The sequence below is a fragment of the Pongo pygmaeus genome, chromosome 9, assembly GCF_028885625.2.
Source record: "Pongo pygmaeus isolate AG05252 chromosome 9, NHGRI_mPonPyg2-v2.0_pri, whole genome shotgun sequence".
Lineage (NCBI taxonomy): Eukaryota > Metazoa > Chordata > Mammalia > Primates > Hominidae > Pongo > Pongo pygmaeus.
This window is the reverse complement of record NC_072382.2, coordinates 14,667,007-14,689,145: the sequence shown is the minus strand read 5'-3', so window position 1 is coordinate 14,689,145 and position 22,139 is coordinate 14,667,007. Positions and strand designations below refer to the sequence as shown.

General features: G+C 36.6%; 1 protein-coding gene across 1 annotated transcript; it reads left to right on the top strand.

Annotated features, from left to right (window-relative positions):
- The first annotated feature begins 217 nt into the window (after positions 1–217).
- MS4A13 (membrane spanning 4-domains A13) lies at positions 218–20,810 on the top strand. Its single transcript, XM_054440390.2, has 7 exons — positions 218–496; positions 854–969; positions 2,957–3,097; positions 8,773–8,829; positions 10,095–10,214; positions 14,276–14,371; positions 20,466–20,810. The coding sequence occupies exons 2-7, from the start codon at positions 919–921 to the stop codon at positions 20,529–20,531; spliced, it is 531 nt and encodes a 176-aa protein (XP_054296365.2). The 5' UTR covers positions 218–496; positions 854–918; the 3' UTR covers positions 20,532–20,810.
- The last annotated feature ends 1,329 nt before the right edge of the window (positions 20,811–22,139 follow it).

The following is a 22,139-nucleotide window of genomic DNA, read 5'->3' as shown; positions in this document are numbered from 1 at the left end:
CAAAATTTTTCTTTGAAGAAAAGGTGAAGGGCGGACTTTTCCTCAGTGATCCTGGTCACTGTGCAGCAGGTGCGTGTATAAGAAACGTACCAATACGGGCAATCCCAGAATAGAGGTTTGCAGAAACCGTTCCTAGAGACACCAAAACGTAGTTAACCGGTTGTCTGACCACGTGGCTGCCAGGGGCCTAGTGAGTCTGCGCACACGCACTCCCTCCGCCCCTGCCGTTCCTGAGTGGGTGCGCAGGCGCAGGAGGAGCACACCGTTGCCATTGCAGATCGTCACTCCCTGAGGAGCCTGAGGGCCGGCTGGGTGCTGGGCTCCTGGCTATCCCTGTGATGGTAGCTCAGCGAGATTTGGGGACCTGGCGCTGAGCGCGTTGCCAGCCAGGATCTTCCTCTTCATCTAGGCCTGGGCGCTGGCGTGAGAACTCGGACTGGGTCCTGGACGAGCGCCCCCCGAAACTCCTTGGAACCTTGAACAAGTAAAATGCAAGGTAGTGATGTCGCTTTGCTGGAGTGCTTTCGTGTCAAAAGCCATAAAGGGACACGGAGGCTGATTACGGTGCTCCTCTCCCTATCATACTCTGTAAACAGTAGGCACTATTTACTATTCAGAGATGATAGCTGTAAAATGCCGATATGTTTTAGTCATAGAGAGAGACTTTTCCGTTGTGAAGGCTGTTATTCAGAACAGGTGGATGAAAGTTGATGCCTCTAATATTAAGGCCTAGAAAGAAGAAGGCTATTGCTTCTGAATTTGGGGAGGTGGTGACTGAACAATAAGGAAAGGATCAAACTTACGTATTTTCTTCTAAGAAAATAATGTATATGTGCTTTGTACTGTTTTGTAGAAGTTTGCTAATAAAGACATCACCAAAGGTTAGAGAGAAAATCATCTAGAGGAAATGCTGGCAGTATGGCATGTGTTCTTTTACAAATCTCTACAGCAGATTCTCTCGTTTTAGGGGTAAGATTTCACTTTGACTAACTAAATTTAAGATCATTAACTATTTCTTTTTTAAAAGGATATATTGGATCTAAAGGGGGGCAGACTTGGTTAAATCAAAGGGGTAAAAGTTTTTTTTTTTTCAAATGTTGATTGTCTTCTAAAAATTTTGACTGATTTCATGTTCCTTCATGTGCTGAGATATGGGTATACAGACTAAACCAACACACACAGGATAATAGAGAAATCCAAGTAAGGTTTAAAAGGAAAAAAGAGAGTACTGCACTTACATTTATGCAGTAGGATGATTATAAATTTGTCTCGTCTATTAAGTTATAAACATGTGAAGTTACAGTTTAGCTTTCTTAATAAACACCAAGGAATTATGAGTATCATGCTTTTTTACATCCAAAGGGGAGAAAACTTTTCCACTCGTGAACTTTTCTTCTGAATTTGAATGTTGCATAGATCAATTATCTAAGTCACCTATATGACTGTTCAGCAGAGGTTCTTAACCTCTTTGGGGTCACAGACCGTTTTGGCATAGAATGAAAGCTCTGAATCTTCTTCCCAGGATTATGTACATGTCGCAATCCTTCGCATTTTTTTTTCCTGGGGGCAGGGGGTAGGCGGGTCTGACCTCCTGGAACTCATATTGGCTCTAGATAAATAATCATTTTTAAATAAGAAAACCTATCTTGTCCTTCTCCACACACTGGCAGTTCTTAACAAGCTTTGGCTAATTAGATATTTCATAGTTTTATATAAAACAATAGTCAATCATTTAAAAAGAGATAGTACTTTTCAAGCTCACTTACTTTTTTAACAGTTGGGAAAGTCACATGGAATCACTATTCTTGACACCAGTATGCTTATATAAGAGGTATTTGCTGGATGCCTTCTCTATTCTGGGCACCATATTAGAGGCTGGTGATAAAACAATAACAAAACAAACTCCAGGCCCTATGGGATTTTGCAGTCTAGTGGGAGATATTTCTCCAGGCAAATCCAAAGAATTTCTGGAAATATTACCATTCTTGCAAATTTGATGCAAGGGGAAACCTTAAATTCTAAATCTATAAAAATGCATGATCGTTACCAAAAAAGAGACATTTTCTTAAAAAAAAAAAAAACTTCTCCGAAATGTATTTTTTAAAGTTAGCCAATTGCACTTATATATTTCATAGACTGCCTGCTTTGCAAAGAGCTGGAACTCTTAAAACATTAAATAGCTTTCTGTTAAAGTTTATATGAAAATAAAATTTATGTGTCCTCTGTCATTTTTAAAGAGTAATCAAAAATGTGATTAAATATATGAAATATCAGTTCACATATAAATTCAGAAATAAATTTGCTGGGATTATAATTATCTTCTTACATATTAGAGTTGAGTAATAATTCTCCCCTATTCAAAATCCTTCCCCTCTCCAATGGGAAAACCGAGCTCAAGCGAGTCCATTTTGGATATTTTCTGTATTGCTGTGTTGGATTATGCCTCACTCCAGCATACTTGTGAAAAAAATCATACCAAATACTCCTTGAAGGAAAAGATAAATCAAACGTTTATAAAATTCAAAAAGTGATTCATCTTTAATAAATTACTAATGTAGAAGAAAATGTTGGATTTGTGGCTTCCTGCATTATAGTAGATTAGTAACCACATTTTCTCTGAAGTAACCCCAATATTCTCCTCTCATACCATTACTTGATAGGTAGGGAGACTATCCAGTGATAGAATCAAACTGTTAACTTACAGGAGAATTGGCCAGAGCTACTATTATTGAACAGCCTGTTGCTTTCAGTATGACTGATTCCTATTTGGTAAATCTCAGTCCTTCCTGATTGGTCCTTTTTTCTGGGATAACCAATCCAGGAAATACATCATTAAGTGCATTGCTGTTTTACTTTTGTATTTGTAAAGGTGTTAAATGCTTCTTATAGTTAACACTTATTGGAATTGTGTTTTAAATTACATTATTTCGGTACTAACAGAATTCTCTTCTCACAGACTATCCAGATTATGATTGGCATCTTTCATGTTTTCATGTGGTACTTTCTATTGGTTTTGTATATGGGACAAATTAAAGGAGTCTTTGGAACGTATGAACCTATAACTTACAAAACAGGATGTACTTTATGGGGAATTTTTGTAAGTAGAATACATATATATTGCTTTAATCATACAATAAATAATATTCATGCCAATAGTAGAAGGTAGCAAACGGTTTCTGAACAAGGTTTTCAGGAGAATTATGTAACTAAATCCCATGTTGATAATTTATTCAAAGTCAAATTCCTTTTTTCAACAAATATATATTGAGCACCTTTAATTTACAAGTGCTGTTTCAAGAGATATGGATACAGGAGTACACAATGACAACCATAGGGCAGTTTGTCCCTAGATATGTGAAAGGCAAATAATCTTAACTATAATATCCATTAGCATGATTAACTTGCGTGTTTATTATCTTCACTTCAGTCTCCTCACCCAATGAGTCAGTACTCATTTTCTAAATTTTTCATTACTGACACTCTCCTGTGGTTTCTAGATAGCCATTAGGTAGAGGAAAACCTGGAGAGCATGACATCCTGGAAGCCAAGTGAAGAAATTGTTAGAAGAAATGAGGAAGGATCAACTATATTATATTTTGTTGTTTTGTCAAATAAAATGAGGACTACGAACTGACCATTGGATTTAGCAATATGGAAGTCAGTAGTAAATTTTACAAGTAGTTTCAGTGGAATTGTGAAGCAAAAACCTGGTAGGAGTTGATTTAAGAAAAAAATAGGAAGAGAGGAATTACAGACAACAAACAGGCAGCTTCTTTAAGGACTTTACTGTAATGTGGTATAAAGAAATTGGGTGATAGCTGGGGAAATTTGGCTCAAGAGAGGGTTTGCTTATTAGTTTCTGTGAGTTGAAAGAAACAGCATCATATCCTTTGTTGGGAGGACTGAACCAAAAGAAAGAAAATTGATGATATGAGTAAATGGGGGTGGGTATTGGGATCAAGTATTTGTATAGGCAAGAGGTGATGGATTTTGATGCACAAATAGCTAGGAGCATAGAAAGTTTATCTAGGGCATGGTTCTCAGCTAGAGGCAATTTTGCCCCTGATAACATTTTATAATATCTGGAGATATTTTGGATTTTCACCGCTGGAGGTGTACATCAGGTGGGCAGGGGCAAAAGATGCTGCTAAATAGCCTGTGATCCACAGGACAGCTCCTCACAACAAAGAATTATCCAGTCTAATTATAAATGGTTTCAAAGTACAAAAACAGAAGGGAAAGGCAGAGAAAGGAGAGTTTTCTTTGATAGGATGTTGGAAGCCTGTGGAAGTTTTTTTTTTTTTTTCCAGTAGCTTCAAATAGCTCAATGAATTAGGAAGCAAGATTATGAGCTGAGACTGAGTATGGGGAAGTGGTTTGGTTGTTTGAGGAAAGGCAAGAGAATATGAAATAATCATCGAGGAAAAGTGAGAGTCCATAGATTATGGAGAGGTGGTTTTATTTTCATACAGCATTAAGGACACACTTGAGGTTTAGGAACAGGATATGAATATGGGTTGTATGCCTTCCTCAGGCCATGTTCAGCTGCATGAGTGCAACCATGCAGTAGGATAAAAACAATCAGTATCTTTGTTTAGCTGTGCAACTATAATAAAACAAGAAAGGTGCAAAGCAGTTGCAAGTGGATATAGGGCAGTGTTTGTAATGGTTGGCCATGAAATTTAAGTTAGTGATGGAAAGAAGAATTTAACAGAGTTGAAGTTCTCAGATTATAGACCCAGGTGGGGTCAAAGGGTTGTTAGAATTTTAATACCAGAGGGCATGAGCTAGAAAGATAGCAGGTGGTGATCAGGTGGAATACTTGAAATTAAGATTTGAAAGGTACAACAAGGACAGGAGAATGATTATGGGAGTGAGTGACTAAGATAGTTTGGAGTCAGGGATTGAAGGAGAGAACAAGAACCACAAGCCCAAGGTACTAGAAAGATGATATGGTTTGGCTGTGCATCCCCACCCAAATCTCATCTTATAGCTCCCATAATTCCCAAGTGTTGTGGGAGGGACCTGGTGGAAGATAACTGAATCATGGGGCTGGGGGGGTGGTGAGTCATTCCCATGCTGTTCTCATGATAGTGAATAAGTCTCACAAGATCTAATGGTTTTAAAAAATGGGAGTTTTTCTGCCCCTGGCCCCTCCTAAATTTCATGTCTTCATATTTCAAAACCAATCATGCCTTCCCAACTGTCCCCCAAAGTCTTAACTCATTTCAGCATTAACTCAAAAGTCCACAGTCCAAAGTCTCATCTGAGACAAGGCAAGGTCCTCTCCACCTATGAGCCTATAAAATCAATAGCAAGTTAGTTCCTTCCTAGATACAATGGGGGTACAGGCTTGAGTAAATACAGCTGTTGCAAATGCGAGAAATTGGTTGAAACAAAGGCTACAGGCCCCATGCAAGTCTAAAATCCAGTGGGGCAGTCAAATCTTAAAGCTCAAAAATGATCTCCTTTGACTCCATGTCTCACATCCAGGTTATGCTGATGCAAGAGGTGGGCTCCCATGGCCTTGGGCTGCTCTACCCCTGTGGCTTCACATGGTGTAGCCCTGATCTGGCTGTTTTCACAGGCTGGCGTTGTCTGCAGCTTTTGCAGGCACATGGTGCAAGCTGTCAGAGGATCTACCATTCTGGGGTCTGGAGGATGGTGGCCTTCTTCTCACAGCTCCACTAGGCAGTGCCTCAGTAGGGACTCTGTGTGGCAGCTCCAACCCCACATTTCCCTTCTGCACTGCCCTAGCAGAGGTTCTCCATGAGGGCCCCGCCCCTGCAGCAAACTTCTGCTGGGCATCCAAGCAGTTCCATATATCCTCTGAAATCTAGGCAGAGGTCCCAAAACCTCAATTCTTGACTTCTGTGTACCTGCAGGCTCAACACCACATGGAAACTGCCAAGGCTTGGGGCTTGCACCCTCTGAGACCATGGCCCAAGCTCTACATTGGCCCCTTTCAGCCACAGATGAAGCAGCTAGGATGCAGGGCACCAAGTCCCTAGGCTGCACATAACACAGGGGCTCTGGGCCCGGACCATGAAACCACTTTTTCCTCCTAGGCTTCAGGGCCTGTGATGAGAGGGGCTGCCATGAAGATCTCAGACATGCCCTGGAGACATTTTCCCCATTGTCTTGAGAATTAACATTCAGCTCCTCATTTCTTATGCAAATTTCTGCAGCTGGCTTAAATTTCTCCCCAGAAAATGGGTTTTTCTTTTCTGTCACATTGTCAGGCTGCAAATTTTTTGAACTTTTATGCTCTGCTTCCCTTATAAAACTGAATGCCCTTAACAGCATCCAAGTCACCTCTTGAAAGTTTTGCTGCTTAGATCATTTCTTCTGCCAGATACCTTAAATCATCTCTCTCAAGTTCAAAGTTCCACAGATCTCTAGGGAAAAATGCCACCAGTCTCTTTGCTAAAATATAACAAGAGTCACCTTGCTCTAATTCCCAACAAATTCCTCATCTTCCATCTGAGACCACCTCAGCCTTGATTTCATTTTTCATATAATTATTGGCATTTTGGTCAAAGCCATTTGACAAGTCTCTAGGGAGTTCCAAACTTTCCCACATTTTCCTGTCTTCTTCTAAGTCCTCCAAACTGTTCCAACATCTGCCTGTTACCCAGTTCCAAAGTCACTTCCACATTTTTGGGTATCTTTTCAGCAGCACCCGACTCCTGGTACCAATTTACTGTAATAGTCCATTTTTATGCTGCTAATAAAGACATACCTGAGACTGGGCAATTTACAAAAGATAGAGGTTTGTTGGACTTACAGTTTCTCATGGCTGGGAAGGCCTCACAATTGTGGCAGAAGGCAAGGAGGAGCAAGTCACATCTTACATGGATGGCAGCAGGCAAAGAGAGAGGGCTTGTGCAGGGAAACTCCCATTTTTAAAACCATCAGATCTCATAGGACTTATTCACTATCACAAGAACAGCATGAGAAGGACCCGCTCCCATGATTCTATTATCTCCCACTGGGTCCCACCCACAACACATGGGAATTATGGAAGCTACAAGATGAGATTTGGGTGGGGACACAGAGCCAAACCATATCAAAAGATTAGATAGATAGATAGATAGATGTATATATATAACTATATATGTATATATGTGTATATATACACATATATATGTATGTGTGTGTTTGTGTGTGTGTAAAAATCACCAAATATTAAGTGATGTTGGAGAGAGAATCAGAGAGTCAAAATTTCAACTCATTCCAAAAGAGGAATGGCCAAGGGGTCAATAGATTACTTAAACCATGAAGGATAGTGAGTTATAGAAACTGACATGTGACTCAAAGGTGGAGGAGAAAGAATGGTTGGATAGCAATAATGAGCAAGGAAACCACTTATCCCACACTTCGAACAGATGGAATGAGGGCTGTAGGATACAATATGGCTGCCCATTGAGACAGCAGTTAATCACTAGAAGAAACAATGATCTCTAGGAGGTCTCCCACTTTTATACATATACTAGTTCATAAGTGTCAATGGATTGCCTTGAAAAAATAGGAGAAAAATATTGAATTTTTGCACAAAATCCAGATAAATGATACATGGTTCATAAAAGATGCATGGCTCATAAATAATGCACTGGTTCATAGGTGATAAATGATAAATGATGCACTGGGTCACAAGTGTCAAAGCACTATCTTAAAAAATAGGAGGAAAACTGTGGATTTTCCAACAAAATCCAAATAAATGATGCATTTTCCTTAGTGTTTGACCATTCACATTATAAAAATAGTATATTAAACTCCTAGGATAACTTATCTAAAATTTCAACTAAATGTAATTTAATACTAAACTTCTCACTTAAGCCTAAACTTTGAAAGGCATTTCATAAAACACATAGTAATCTAATCTCATTAGAGAGCACTCTAATTCAAAATTCACAAGATATTTTCACTTTAAATTCTGAGCTAGTTCTTACGTTCACTGTGTTGTACCTCCTTAGAAATCTCAGCTTTTGTTGTGGAATGAAGTGCTGAACAAATAGATTTTAAATTATCCATGGGAAGTTTGTAAGCTTCAGGTTTGGGCTTCCTACATATAGTGTATAGCATGACAAAAATAGCCTTTGACTTGGATCTTTAGTGTCTTATCACTAAAACAAATAAGACAAGGAATACTTTGAGGAAATTGTGCAACCCATCTTCAAACAATATGGCATAGTTTTATACTTCTTGAAAGTAGATAGACTTCCTGACATGAAATAATGGAACCTCTGTTTTAAAAAACAAAGGCAAAGGCATGAATTTCTGCCATTACCTTAATAATAACTACAATCTCATAAAAGAGACTGCATATTTTGTACCATCACAATATGGAATAGATTCTTGAACCACTTTTTCCATATTTGGATATGTACATAGTAATCATAATTAGTGTCATCTTCTCATTAGGAAGGATAACATTAAAAGCAATAATCAAATGAGTTATATATGATGTATCTCATACACATAAAAGCAAACTTGGTTCCTGGTCAGGACTGCTGAGGCTGTCTGGCATATTATCACAGTGTGAATCTGCCCACTGTCCCCTATGTGTTTCTGTTATGAGTGACTCTACTATTACCTTTCAATGTATTACTACATGATGTAAATTTGTCCTGACCTAACTACTAAAAGTTCTGTATATTTTGTTACTATTAGCATTCTTAAAATAATCGACTTACAAGAGAGTTATTAAAAGTACATTCTAAATTGGCAAGCATTATCAATGAGTATTTACAAATATGTTTTTATATCCAGTTTATCATTGCAGGAGTCTTCCTAATAAGAGTAACAAAGTATCCGACTCGATCTGGAGTAAGTTGAAATGTTTGAGTTATCTCTAGAAATCACTTATCACAAAGCTAAATATTAAGTTTTAATGAAAATATAACGTCTAAACAATGAAGGAATCTACCCTACCTGTAAAATAAATGAAGGAATTAAGAATGAATCTAGAAGAACATAATTTAATGTAGACAAATATACTGTATTGGTTAAAATCATGATTACTTTATGTATAGGTTTCTAAATGTATATATAGTTTTTGTTTTGTTTGATGTTCTGCCTTTTAACATTGTGTAAACTTTATAATTAAAAAATTTTAATAGGACCTAATGCCTTTAGATATAGACATTATACTACTGTAAAACTTCATTTTCTGAACTATCCAGTGTGGGAACAAGATTGTGTCTTGTAACAAAGTATGGAATTGGTCCAGATTAAAGATCCATGCATGGTATAGGTGGACAGAATTGGGAAGAACACTTCAGAATCTTAGAGCTAAAACATACCTTAGAAATTAGTCTGCCCTCATAATTTTACAGATAAAAAATGATGTCTGAAGATACTGATAGATTTCCTTAGATAATGAAAACCCAGGATTAAAATTTTATCAACTGACTCCTATTTCTACAAGCAGTCATTTTCCATTTTCTTTTTTTTCTTACAGTGGAACCACTTTTGTCCAAATCATATCTTATATGCTTTCTTCCAAATGACCTATAACATTGAAAAACACAATACTTTTTTTTTTTTTTTGAGATGGAGTCTCTCTCTGTCGCCCAGGCTGGAGTGCAGTGGCACAATCTCGGCTCACTGCAAGCTCCGCCTCCTGGGTTCACACCATTCTGCCTCAGCCTCCCGAGTAGCTGGGACTACAGGCGCCCGCCACCATGCCCGGCTAATTTTTTTGTATTTTTAGTAGAGATGGGGTTTCACCGTGTTAGCCAGGATGGTCTCGATCTCCTGACCTCGTGATCCACCCATCTCGGCCTCCCAAAGTGCTGGGATTACAGGCGTGAGCCACTGCGCCCAGCCCCAAAAAATATAATACATTTTAGCCTAAATGGAAGATTAATGATTAATGGACTGATGGTGTTAATGTATCCTCCAGATTAACTGGGCTTCATATAAATCAGAAAAATATTTTCTTAATATTTAATACTTCTAAGACTTAATACTTCTAAGACTTCAGAAACTAGATCAAAGTTTTAACTAGATGACTTTTTTCAGCAATGCAAACTATTACACCAAAATGTTTATTCTGAATATAATAAATTTGCCCTCTGTCTCCTTTTCAGATTATATGTACTTTAATCATAAACATCATCTGCATAATTACTACAATTACTGCAGTAACTCTAACAATAATAGAGTTGTCTCATTTTAATTCTGTGTCATACAGGAATTATGGGCAAGCGGTAAGTGACCAATTCTATGGGAACATATTAATTTTAAAATTATTCTTTTTAATAATTTTGAAATCTTAGGAGGTAAGATGAGGCTTTTATTGGTCCTCATGAAATTCTTTGATTTAGTAGTGAGCTCTTGATTGAAAATTTTAAATCAAAAATAATTCTAGGCTGTGAGTTTTAGTAAATATTAAGAGAATGTTTGAATTCTTGACTTGCTGAATTAAAGTGAGTAAAAATTTGAAAGCTTCAGTGGCAAGTGTCTATGTATTAGGCACAGAGCCACTTAATTATTCTCTTAATACAAGAAAAGTATAATCCTGGACCATAAAACCATTTTGCAAATAAACAAAAGAATTCTGCTACTGACACATATGGTTCAAATTGTAGACACCTAATAATTTCTGGCTTAACATAGAGCTTTTCATACATAGCCTATCTTTGCATCTTACATGAATTTTGCTTTAAGGCCAAAAATGCTAAATATAAATAAATCTAACTTGTTTCCATTTAGTTGTCCAGTAAATGTGAAGATCTTTACTGATAACACAATAGTTTTATTTTAATTATATTGGCTTTAAATTCAGAATCATAAAATATTAGTGGGGCAAAAGACCTTAGCAAAGTTAATACAAAATCTCACATTTAAAGTGAGGACAAATTGGAGTGAAACACCTTGTTTGACCAACAGAACAGAACAAATAACAATTTCAGTAATGAGTAGAAGCGTCATTACAGGTGAAGGATAAACTTCCTCCTCCTCCCCTACACACTTTCACTCCATACCTGTGACATATTTTTAAGGGGGACATCAGAGGAAAGAACCCAAACCTGGAGAACAAAACCCTGGAGGACAGTGATACAATAATAGAAAAATGCACTAATACCCCAAAATATATTATCTGTAACGAGTGGTTATGTAAACAAACATGGACCAGATTTTCCCTATAAATTATAAGAAAATTGTCCAGTTGCCCTGAACATTCAATCTAGAAATCTTTAGTTCTAATTTTGAGGGCAGAGAATAGGAAAGGAGGACTTAAGTTATTAAGTGCATAATTGTTTCAAGTTATATGTCACCATTCTTATTCATAAACTTTTAATTATCAATTTAATATGGCATAATTGCCAAAGATTGCCTTTTGCAGTCAGTGTAACAAACCATTGTAGTCTGTATTTATCTGATCCGAACTCAATAATAACGACCAGTTTTATAGTCTCTCAAAATCACAAGTTTCAGCACAAGTTTGCTGTGATTAGTTACACAAAATGAACTTGTATATTAGACTTATATCTCGAAGCCACCATCTTTTTCTAATGCCATTACAGAATTATATACTTACACTTGCTAAGGCAGCCAACATTTTACAGGACTTCTACATGCCAACTTTTCTAACATAAGCAAGGGGCTTGGCTAAATCTACAAATTCATCAAGTTTTCAGTGTTCCCAGGCAGGGTCAGAAAAGTGCGTGCATCTGAAATATACTCCTCATATAGCAAAATGGTTAATGGTATAGATTCCAGGATCAGAGTGCACTTATTTAAATACTATCCTCGGTACTCACTGTGTGTAAACCCCTGGAAAAGCTTCTTAACTTAACGGTTTCCAAGTTTTCTTTTGTGAAAAATGAAGAAAATGCCTGCTAGTTAACTGCTCTGTTCTTTCTTCCAAACTCCTGGCCTGTTGTTTTAAAAGCTAGTTTGACTTTTCTACTTGGCTATGCTTCTATCACTATCATATCAAACTCAACAGATATAAAATGGAAATTACTTACCTCCTCAAAAGTACTATACTGCAAGACTCCCTCGTTTCAATCTCCCACATACAAAACCTTGACATAATACCTCACCTTTCTTTCTACTGTCTTTATAATTACCAAATATTGCTTATTCTTCATTTAAGTATTTATTAATTAGGGTTATCTTGGTTTTAAGTAATAGGAAATACAACCCAGTTGACTTAAGGCAAAAAGGGTCACTTACTTACTTAAGCTGGGTCCAGAAGCTTACAGTTTACATCATCTGCCAGGGACTCATTCATTCTCTCTCTCTCTCTCTCTGTGTGTGTGTGTGTGTGTGTGTGTGTGTGTGTGTGTGTGTGTGTGTGTGTGTGTGTGTGTGTGTGTGTGTGTGTGTGTGTGTGTGTGTTTCTGTTTCCTCAGTTTTTATATTTGAGCTGCTCTGGCCAACCTTTTGCCGCTTTCAGTCAGGGAGGGGGTTTTAGAATAGCATTCTCATATAAATTAAAGAATATGGGGCCAGGCACGGTGGCTCACGCCTGTAATCCCAGCACTTTGGAAAGCCAAGGCAGGTGGATCACTTGAGATCAGATGTTCGAGACCAGCCTGGCCAACAAGGTGAAACCCTGTCTCCACTAAAAATACAAAAGTTAGCTGGGCATGGCGGTGGGCACCTGTAATCCCAGCTACTCGGGAGGCTGAGGCATGAGAGTCGCTTGAAACCGGGAGGCAGAGGTTGCAGTGAGCCGAGATTGCACCACTGCACTCCAGCCTGGGTGATAGAGCGAGACTCAGTCTCAAAAAAAAATCAAATTAAAAAATTAAAAAAAATAAGGAATATGGGCAAAATGACTTTTCACAGTCTTGTCAGCTAAGAGGTCCCAAGTACTTTCTAGCTAAAATGTTATGATTGTTATGATTGTGCATTTCTGCCAACAAAATTAAATCAAAATTATTTACCTTGGTATTTCAAACCTTCTACATCTTTTCCTTAGCCTCCTGTTTATATCATATATGAATGAACACTGTAATTCAGTTAAAACCTGTTTTATCATTTTCTCAAAATGTTATATTGCTTACATTCAGTTTTGTTCTCACATTAAAAACCATAGGTTGTTCAAATATATATTTTAGCTTTACTACTGGTTCTATTTTATGTCTCAATTTTTAAATTATTTTGTCACACTTTTAATTTATGCTATTAAACTCTTTCTGAAACAAGATAGGTTACAAGGAAACAAACAAATAAAAATTCAAAGTTGCCTAGAATGCTGCTTCCTTCCTTCGTTTTTCTCAGTCCTACCCTTACTTCAAAGGTCTGCCACTTTATGAAGCCTTCCCAGAGAGTAATAGCTCGGAGTGAACCTCCTGTCCCTCCTGTCCCCTATAATGATTGAGCAAGTTTTTATCCATTTTATATGGTACCTTATATTATCTTTCCGTCTCTTCTACTTCATTATAAACTCTAAGAAATCAGGAAGTTATGTGTCATTGCATTCCTATCATCTAATTCCTACTACCAGATAGTTTCTTGAATATAAAAGATATTAAATAAACCAAACAAAGAAGGAGGAGGAAGAGTTAGAGAAGGAATTGAAAGGGAGAGAATTATGATGTCATTCTTTCTAGTTCTGAGTATCATTCTTGTCTTTCCACAGCCAGCACAAAACCCACATTTTCAGGATGAGCACCAATATTATTCACATAACTAACCAATCGGATTTGTAGTTGAAAATATCTTTCTGATAGCAACAGAAGGGATTCTGTTTTATTTATCCCAGCAGTCACAATCACCTTATGCTTCCAAGTTAAATGTTCTTTGAACTCTTTTTGAATGTATTAATCATTTTATTTTATTTATTTTTTTATTAGAGCAATATATATGTGAGAGTTTTATCACCATGTATGTAAATTTAAGAAGGGTTGTGATTAATAATAGCTGTTTTAATAGAAAAGGATTGCTTGATAAATCTGTTGGTGGCCATCTTATCATTAGAGACAGGAGAGTCAAATCTTAGTAACTGGAGAGTTTAGATAGTGAGCTGTGCCAGCGACTCTGTAAAAGCTCTCAGAAGTGAGACAAGAATGCTAAGCAATGGAGATCAAATGCAGAAGCCACAGATGCTGAATTGAGGAACTGAAAGCTAGGGACAGTGTAGCAGAGGGCAAAGGAGTAGAAATGTCTAAGGAAATCAAATGGTGAAAGGTTTATCTGTTCTTATTTTCCTTCCTTTTTTTTTTGACTCTTATACCAGTAGCTCCTTCCAGGATCATGTTTGCACTCACTAAAGATAATAGCATTAAGATTTCTCCCTGTTTTTTGGTTATAGAAACTTGGGAGGGAAGTATCACGTATTTTACTGTTCTTCTACGCTTTGGAATTTTCTATTGCACTTACACACTCAATATGCAGCTGTTCCGATTTGGTAAGTGTTTACCCACTCTCTGGCAAATCAAAAGATGTTGATTTCTAGTAACTATACTCTATGAGGAGATGAAGTGCACTGATACAAAATATTTAGAACTAATATAAATGGAATGTGTGATATTGCCTTTATTTTTTATTTTTATTTTATAAATAGAAAGCATAAAATTATAAAAGTAATACATGAAACTACATTTAAAAGTAAAAAGCATATAGAGTAAAAAGTGATTTTTCCTTAATATAGTTCTCATCATACCCACACATCCAATTCTATACAAAAAAAGACCAATACACACACATTCTCTTTACTAATTGTATGTATTATATTCACATTGTTTTGTCACATGCATTTTTTGCAATGATTAGAAATATCTTTCCATTACAAAACATATCTAAATAATGCCTTTTATTGCCTTCATTGTTTTTCTTAGTATTTAACATTCCCTAATTACTGCATATGTAGCTTGGTTTCCAGTTTTTTCTAAATTATAAACAATGATGCAGTGAACATTTGAGTATAAATATTTTTGCATACAGGACCACTAATTCTTTAGGTGTTTGATTCCTAGAGATGTAATTGCAGGATCAAATGTAACAACATCCCAAAATGCTATAACAACTCACAAAAGTTTATGAGAATGATTATTTTCTCACAAGCTTAAAAGACTACATATCTAACATTCATTCATTCTTTCTCAAATATTTATGGAGAGCATGCTATTTGCTAGGCATTGTCATAGGCACTAAGGATGCAATGATTAACAAAACAGTGGCCTTTCCATTAGGGAGTTTGCATTCCACTGGGGGAGAAAGGCAATAAACAAACACATAAAAATATAAAATGTCAAGAACTGAAAAATGTTATAAAGTAAAATAAAGCAAAGTAAGGAGATAAGGCAAGATTATTTTATGTAGGATGGTCAAGGAAGACTACTATCATCAACAACTGATTGAAATACAGAAACAAGTATAAGACTATATGGTAAAAGGATCTCTGAAGAGAGGGAATGAGTTGCATTTCCGGAATGGCTGATTGAGGACATGGTAACTCTCCCTAAAAATGAAATTATAAAACTGAACAAAATTGTCAATGAACAACCTTCTAAAGATTCAGGAAGTTGACCAAGCATACAAGAACTTGAGAAGTGTTTATTTAAGAAAATCTACTGGACCTCAGTAAGAACAGTGGATGTCTGTGGCATGTTAGCTTGGGACTGTTCCCACTCTTCCCACCTGATATGGTTAGGCTTTGTGTCCCCACCCAAATCTCATCTTGAATTGTAATCCCCAGGTGTTGAGGGAGGAACCTGATGGGAGGAAATTGGATCATGGGGGCAGTTTTCCCCATGCTATTCTCATGATAGTGAGTGAGTTCTCATGAGATCTGATAGTTTTATAAGTGTTTAGCAAGTTCCTCATTCACTCAGTCTTCTTTCTCCTGCTGCCATGTGAAAAAGGTCCTTGGTTCCCCTTTGCCTTATGCCATCATTGTAAGTTTCCTGAGGTCTCCCCAGCCATGTGGAACTGTAAGTCAATTAAACCTCTTTCCTTTATAAATTACCCAGTCTTGGCAAGTTTGTCATAGCAGTGTGAAAACAGACTAATATACCACCCCACCCTCAGATTCCATTACGCAGAAGTTTATGGAATCTTGGTGGGTCAGACTGTGAGGCCCAGCAGCCTCATTGCTTGAGATGACTAGTTTTATTTGGAACAGAGCTCAGAAAGTTCCATGACAAAGAGCATTATTAAAACAACAGTAATCCCAGTGGCAAACAAGCAGATAAGGCCAAGGTCACTCCTAGACTGACTAAGATCACAATACTTGTTGGGGCAAAAAATTTACTAGCAACCAACCAGAAACTCAACAGAGAAATTTGAAGAACAGGACAGCCACAGTGGATGTTGATAACTTCCTACTCTTCCCCTGTAGTCTGGAAGAATATAAATATGTGCAAAGCTATACACATACTAAGGAGACAGGAGAAGGTCCTAGTGAGCCCTTGGTTGAACAAGAGGCCTTGCAAAAATAAAGTAAAAGCTGGGGCAGCCTCAACTTTGACTATATTGCTCAAGCTACACTGATTCATTGGGAAAGGGTAGAAGTCTTACTGGCTCAAGGTGTCTAATACTTTCCTAGAGCTTCTATAACAAAGCACCACAGACTGTAGCTTAAACAACAAACTTATGTTCTTACAATTCTAGAGGCTAGAAGTTCAAGATCAAGGTGTTGGCAGGGTTAGTTTCTTCTGAGGCCTCTCTCCTTGGCCTTCACTTGGCTGTCTTCTCCCTGTGTCTTCACATGGTCTTCTCTCTTTATTTGTCTGTGTCCTAGTCTCTTCTAAGCTCACCAGTCATATTGGATTAGGGCTCATTCTAATTACCTTATTATAACTTCATTGCCACTTAAAAGACCCTATTTCCAAATACAGTCACATTCCAAGGTACTGTGAGTTAGGACTTCCAGTATTCCAAGATACTGGTGGTTAGCAATAACCACCACTCCTGGGAAATGAGGCAATCAGAATCTAAAATTGCTACCATGTATTACCTAAAATGTCCAGTTTTCAACAACAAAAAGTATGCAAATAATAGGAAATAGTTACCCATAGAGTTCAAAACAACACTTAATAGACATAGTGTCTTTGAGCAAGGGAAGAATAAATGTTGGACTTAACAAAGAAAGGCTTCAAAAAATAGTAAAGTAAATATGTTTGAAGAATTATAAGATGGCAACAATGATTCATCAAATAAAAGTCAATAAAAGAGACAGAAATTATAAAAAACCCAATGAAGGTTCTAGAGTTTAAAAATACAAGAACTGAAATGAAAAGCCACTAGAGGAACTCAAGAGCAGAGGTGAGCTGACAAAAAACAAAATAAATAGACATAAAGATAGCAAAAAAGATATTGCCCAGTCCGAAGAACAGGAAAAATAGAAAATGAAGAAAACTGTACAGAACCTCAAAATCCTTTGAGATACCATCACATGTATAATGGGAGTCCCATAAAAATGGGGAGTACCAGAAAAAAATTAAGAAATAATGGCTCCCAAATTCCCCTAATTTCATGGAAAACATTCAATACATCCAAAAAGCTCAAGGATCTTCAAGTAAAATAAACACAAAGAGAGCCTCCTAGACACCTCCATGTCAAACTGATAAAAAAGAAAATCTTGAAAGCAGCCAAAAAAAAAATAAAAACAAGACTCTTCATATATAAGGGAACCACAATAATATTAACAGCGGGGTTCTCATCCACAACAATGCAGGCCCAAAGGTAGTGGAATGGGATATTAAAGTGCAGGGGGAAAAACAGTCAGGCAGGAATTCTTTATCCTTTAAAACTATCCCTCAAAAATGAAGGTGAAATAGAGACATACGCAGATGAATAATGTGTTGCTAGCAGAAATTCCTCATGAGAAACACTAAAGGAAGTTCTTTAGACTGAAAAGAAGTGACATCAGATGAAACTCAAATGCACATGAATAAATAAAAAAGTACCAGTAAAAGTAATTATGTAGGTGGTTATGAAAATCAGTATAAATACATCTTTTGTGTTTTCTTCTGTTAACTGATTTAAAAGACAGTTGCATTAATTGCATTGGGCTCACCCAGGTAATCCAGGATGATGACCTTAATTTAAGGTCGTGTTATTAGTAACATTAATTCCATCTGTCATAACTACTCAGCTCCACTTTTTAGCATGAAAGTATTCATAGACAATACATAAAGGAATGGATATGGCTTGTTCCAGCAAAACTTTATTTATAAAAACAGGAGTGGGCTAGATTTGGTCCATGTATCATAGCTTGCCAACCCTTCTTCAATAGACAGTTTCTCAATTTTTCTCTTAAATTTTAAAAGATAAGATTATAAAAGCAGTAATTATAACACCATATTGGTAGTTACATAATATAGATAGAATAGATGACAATAATAGCACAAAGAAAAGGAAAGGGAATGAGTTATATGGGAATAAAGTTGCTGTATTTTACTGGAATTGAATTAGCATTCATCTGAAGTAGACTGTGATAAATTAGGGTGCTTATTTAGTGATTAAGCAAGCTAAAAATATAATAGCTTAAAAATAAGGGAATTAACGTACACAAAGTATGTTTAATTTTTAAAAAATAAAGAAAGAACACAATGGCCAGGCTTGGTTGGTTAACACCCATATTCCCAGCATTTTGGGAGGCCAACTCGGGAGGACCATTTGAGCCCAGGAGTTCAAGACCAGCCTGGGCAACATGACGAGACCTCATCTCTACAAAAAAGTAAAAATAAAAACACAAACTATGCATAGTGCCACATGCCTGTGGTCCCAGCTACTTAGGCAGCTGAGGTGGGAGGATCACTTGGAACCCAGGAGGTCAAGGCTGCAATGAGCCATATTCAGGCCACTGTACCCCAGCGTGGGTAACAGAGTAAAACCCTATCTCACAAAAAAAAAAAAAAAAAAGGAAAGGAAAAGAAAACACATGAGACATGTATAAAACAAATAACAAAATGTCAGATATAAATCTATTCATTGTAATAATAACATTAAAATAACAGATATTTTAAAGTACCTACTGGAATGACTGAATTTCAAAATATTGACAATGCCAACTGATAGCAAAGATGATAGATAAAAGAAATATCTCTCACACTCCTAGATGAAATATAAGTTATTGCAACAATTTTTAAAACCTTTTGGGCATTACCCACTAAAAATTAAAATGTGCATACCCTATGATCAGTAATTTAAGTCTTTGGTATATAACCAACAGAAATGTTTGCACTTATGCATTAAGATAAACTTCCAGGAATATATAGAGAGCAGTGTTATTCATAGTAGCCCCAAAGTGGAAACAACACAGGTGGGTGAGTGGTGAACAAGTTGAGGTGTATTACTTTATTCAAATTTGACATGGTGATTAAAAGGAACTATACCTGCACTTAACATCATGGATGGATCTTACGAATAAAATGTTGAGTATAAAAACTCAAAAGAAGGCATACTTTTAAAAAATTCCATTCATATGAAGTTTGAAACCAGGTAAAACTAAAGCTAACCTATAGTGTTTAGGATGAAGCTTAGTTGATGAAACTAGAAAAAAAATTGACAGGATCGATGACCTTATCTAAAAGTCAAAATGACCATTACCTTGAAGGGAAGGAATAGGTAATAGTTGAGAAATGTCATGAGAGGCTAGGGTGCTGGCATCTATTAAGATTTATGTTCAAGAAGACTATGGTTATTTTTATTATAAAAGTTTGAAGGTATACCAAAAGATACAAGTGATCCAACAGAAATTAAGAAAGTAGGTTGAAGGCTGGGCATGGTGGCTCACACCTGTAATCCTAACACTTTGGGAGTCTGAAGCAGGATGATCACTTGAGGCTAGGAGTTCAAGATCAGCTTGGTCAACATGGTGAAACCCTGTCTCTACTAAAAATACAAAAAAATTAGCCAGGCATGGTGGCACAGGCCTGTAATCCTAACTACTCGGGTGGCTGGGGCATGAGAATCGCTTGAGTCTGAACCTGAAAGACAGGCGGTTGCAGTGAGCTGAGATCGCACCACTGCACTCCAGCCTGGGTGACAAGACCTTGAAAACAGAACAAGACCTTGAAGAAAAAAAAAAAAAAAAAACTCAAGGAAGGAAGGAAGGAAAAAGAGAGAGAAAGAAATAAGAAAGGGAGGAAGGGAAGGGAAGGGAGGGGAGGGGAGGGGAGGGGAGGGGAAGGGAAGGGCAGGGAAGGGAAGAGAAAGAAAGAAAGGAAAGAGAGAGAAAGAAAGAAAGAGAAAGAAAAAGAAAGAAAGAAAGAAAAGAAAGAAAGAAAGGAAGAAAGGAAGGAAGGAAGGAAGGAAAGGAGGAAGGAAGGAAAGAAAGAAAAAAAAGAGAGAAAGAAAGAAAAGAAAGGGAGGAAGGGAAGAAAGAAAGAAAGGAAGAAAGAAAGAAGGTTGAAATAGGAATTGGACAGAAATAGGATACTTTAAGATTTTACTCTATAAATATTAGTATTACCTGTATTTTTTAAGAAAAAATCTATTTATTAGTTGTATAATTTTAAGAAACATGATATGATTTGTAAGAGGTTTTTTTCCAGTTTCGAAGACAAAATGATCATACATCTGTTGCTGAGGAAGCTGGGAGCACTCTTCAAAAACCCTAGAAATGTGAGAATTTTGCTGTTGCTGATGCCTGGTGTGGGTCCTAATGATATCTCTGTATAACAGAACAGTTAAGAAGCCTACAGACTTTGTGCAAAATAAAATACAAACAAGGTGAATTTTTTTCCTCATTATTCAAAAATGTCTCTGCTCATATTTTTCTAGGCTGCAAGGGAAAGCTTTTCCCTATTTAAATATGAGATTATTACAGGATGAATGTGTTATCTAGGTACGCTGAATAGCTGTCAACTCTCCATAATAAAGCTTTTGTAAGAGACTGTAAAAAAGATTCATTATTATCTTTAGAGTGAAGGCTATAAAGACTTGGGCCATGATGCCGTATAATTCACAGGAAAACTTTAAATACTTATGTCCACACAAGTAGAAAGCACATTTTACAGTCTGAGTTCTTCTACTTTAACTAGCTTCTACCAAAGTATGAATCAAAAGGCCTCTAATTCATATTTCCTTCATTGTTCTTTGACTTCTCTTCTCCTTATTTAAAGTTCCTTTCTGCCTTGAACATATCTGCTATCTTTCTTATCTTTCTTTCCCCTTGCTTCTTTCTTCTTATCATTGTTTGGATCACCTGTTCAACTGCTTTTTCAAAGCAGACAGACTGTTTGTCCACAATAAGGAGAATTTTCTAGAAATCGGTTCTGAATTCAATTCACCCTCTCTTCTAATATGGAGCATTACTTCAGAAAGATGTTTCACTAATTGTTATCTAACACTGTAAACTAAGGTTACTTGAGTCTAAGAATTTCAGCACTTATCTCATTTTTTTTCAGATTGTCTACTGTATGCCAATGAATAATATATTAATCTCTGGAGTATCAACAATTAATAAGGTATCTGATGACAAGGAGACTTTATTATAGGGGAGGAAACAAACAGCTACCAAATTAAGACTATGTATGACATATAAACAGAGTATAAAAAAGTAGAAATGAGACAAAAGAAATAATCCTTCAGATGTGAAATAAGAGGAATAAAGCTTTATGAAAGACCCCTGAGCAGGTGATTAGTAGTTTACCAAACAGAAAGGCAGGAAGACATTTTGAATAGAAGACTTTAGCTTATTAGAAATGTGGGAGAGATCACAGCTAAAATAAATATATTAAAATTTAATGACAAGGAGGAGGAAGTCAAGAGTGAAAGCTGGAGAGATGGGGGAAGGCCAGATAATAAAGAAGTCAAATCATCAAAGAGTTAATACTAAAGTGTTGAACTAAATCTTGCAGACGGTAGGAGGCCATTGGAAAGTATTTCAATAGGAAAATTATAGGCTTGGATTTACATTGAAAAAAGTATGAAATATGGGAAAATGCATTAGAAAGTATAAATTTGATTAAAGCAACTAGATTGTGGGAGGGAAAAATGGATAATTATTGTAGTGATTCAGAGAAGCAATGAAAAGTGGTAAGTTTTAGCCTGATTGGCTGATTAAACATGAAGTGTGAAGGAATCCAAAATAATCCCCTAGTTTCTGGATTAGATAAAACCTACAGTGATATAAAGCATATAAGACACAACAGAATTGGATAAAATGATAAATTCTATTAGGGTAAGTTGAGTTTGAGATAACTAGAGAACATCAAAGTAGAGAT

Bases quoted from the DNA above. Each gene is read 5' to 3' on its own strand.
- MS4A13 (XM_054440390.2), top strand. From the start codon at position 919: ATGGCATGTGTTCTTTTACAAATCTCTACAGCAGATTCTCTCGTTTTA. The intron at 970-2,956 runs GTAAGATTTCAC...CTCTTCTCACAG, and splicing joins CAGATTCTCTCGTTTTAGGG to ACTATCCAGATTATGATTGG. The intron at 3,098-8,772 runs GTAAGTAGAATA...TTTTATATCCAG, and splicing joins GTACTTTATGGGGAATTTTT to TTTATCATTGCAGGAGTCTT.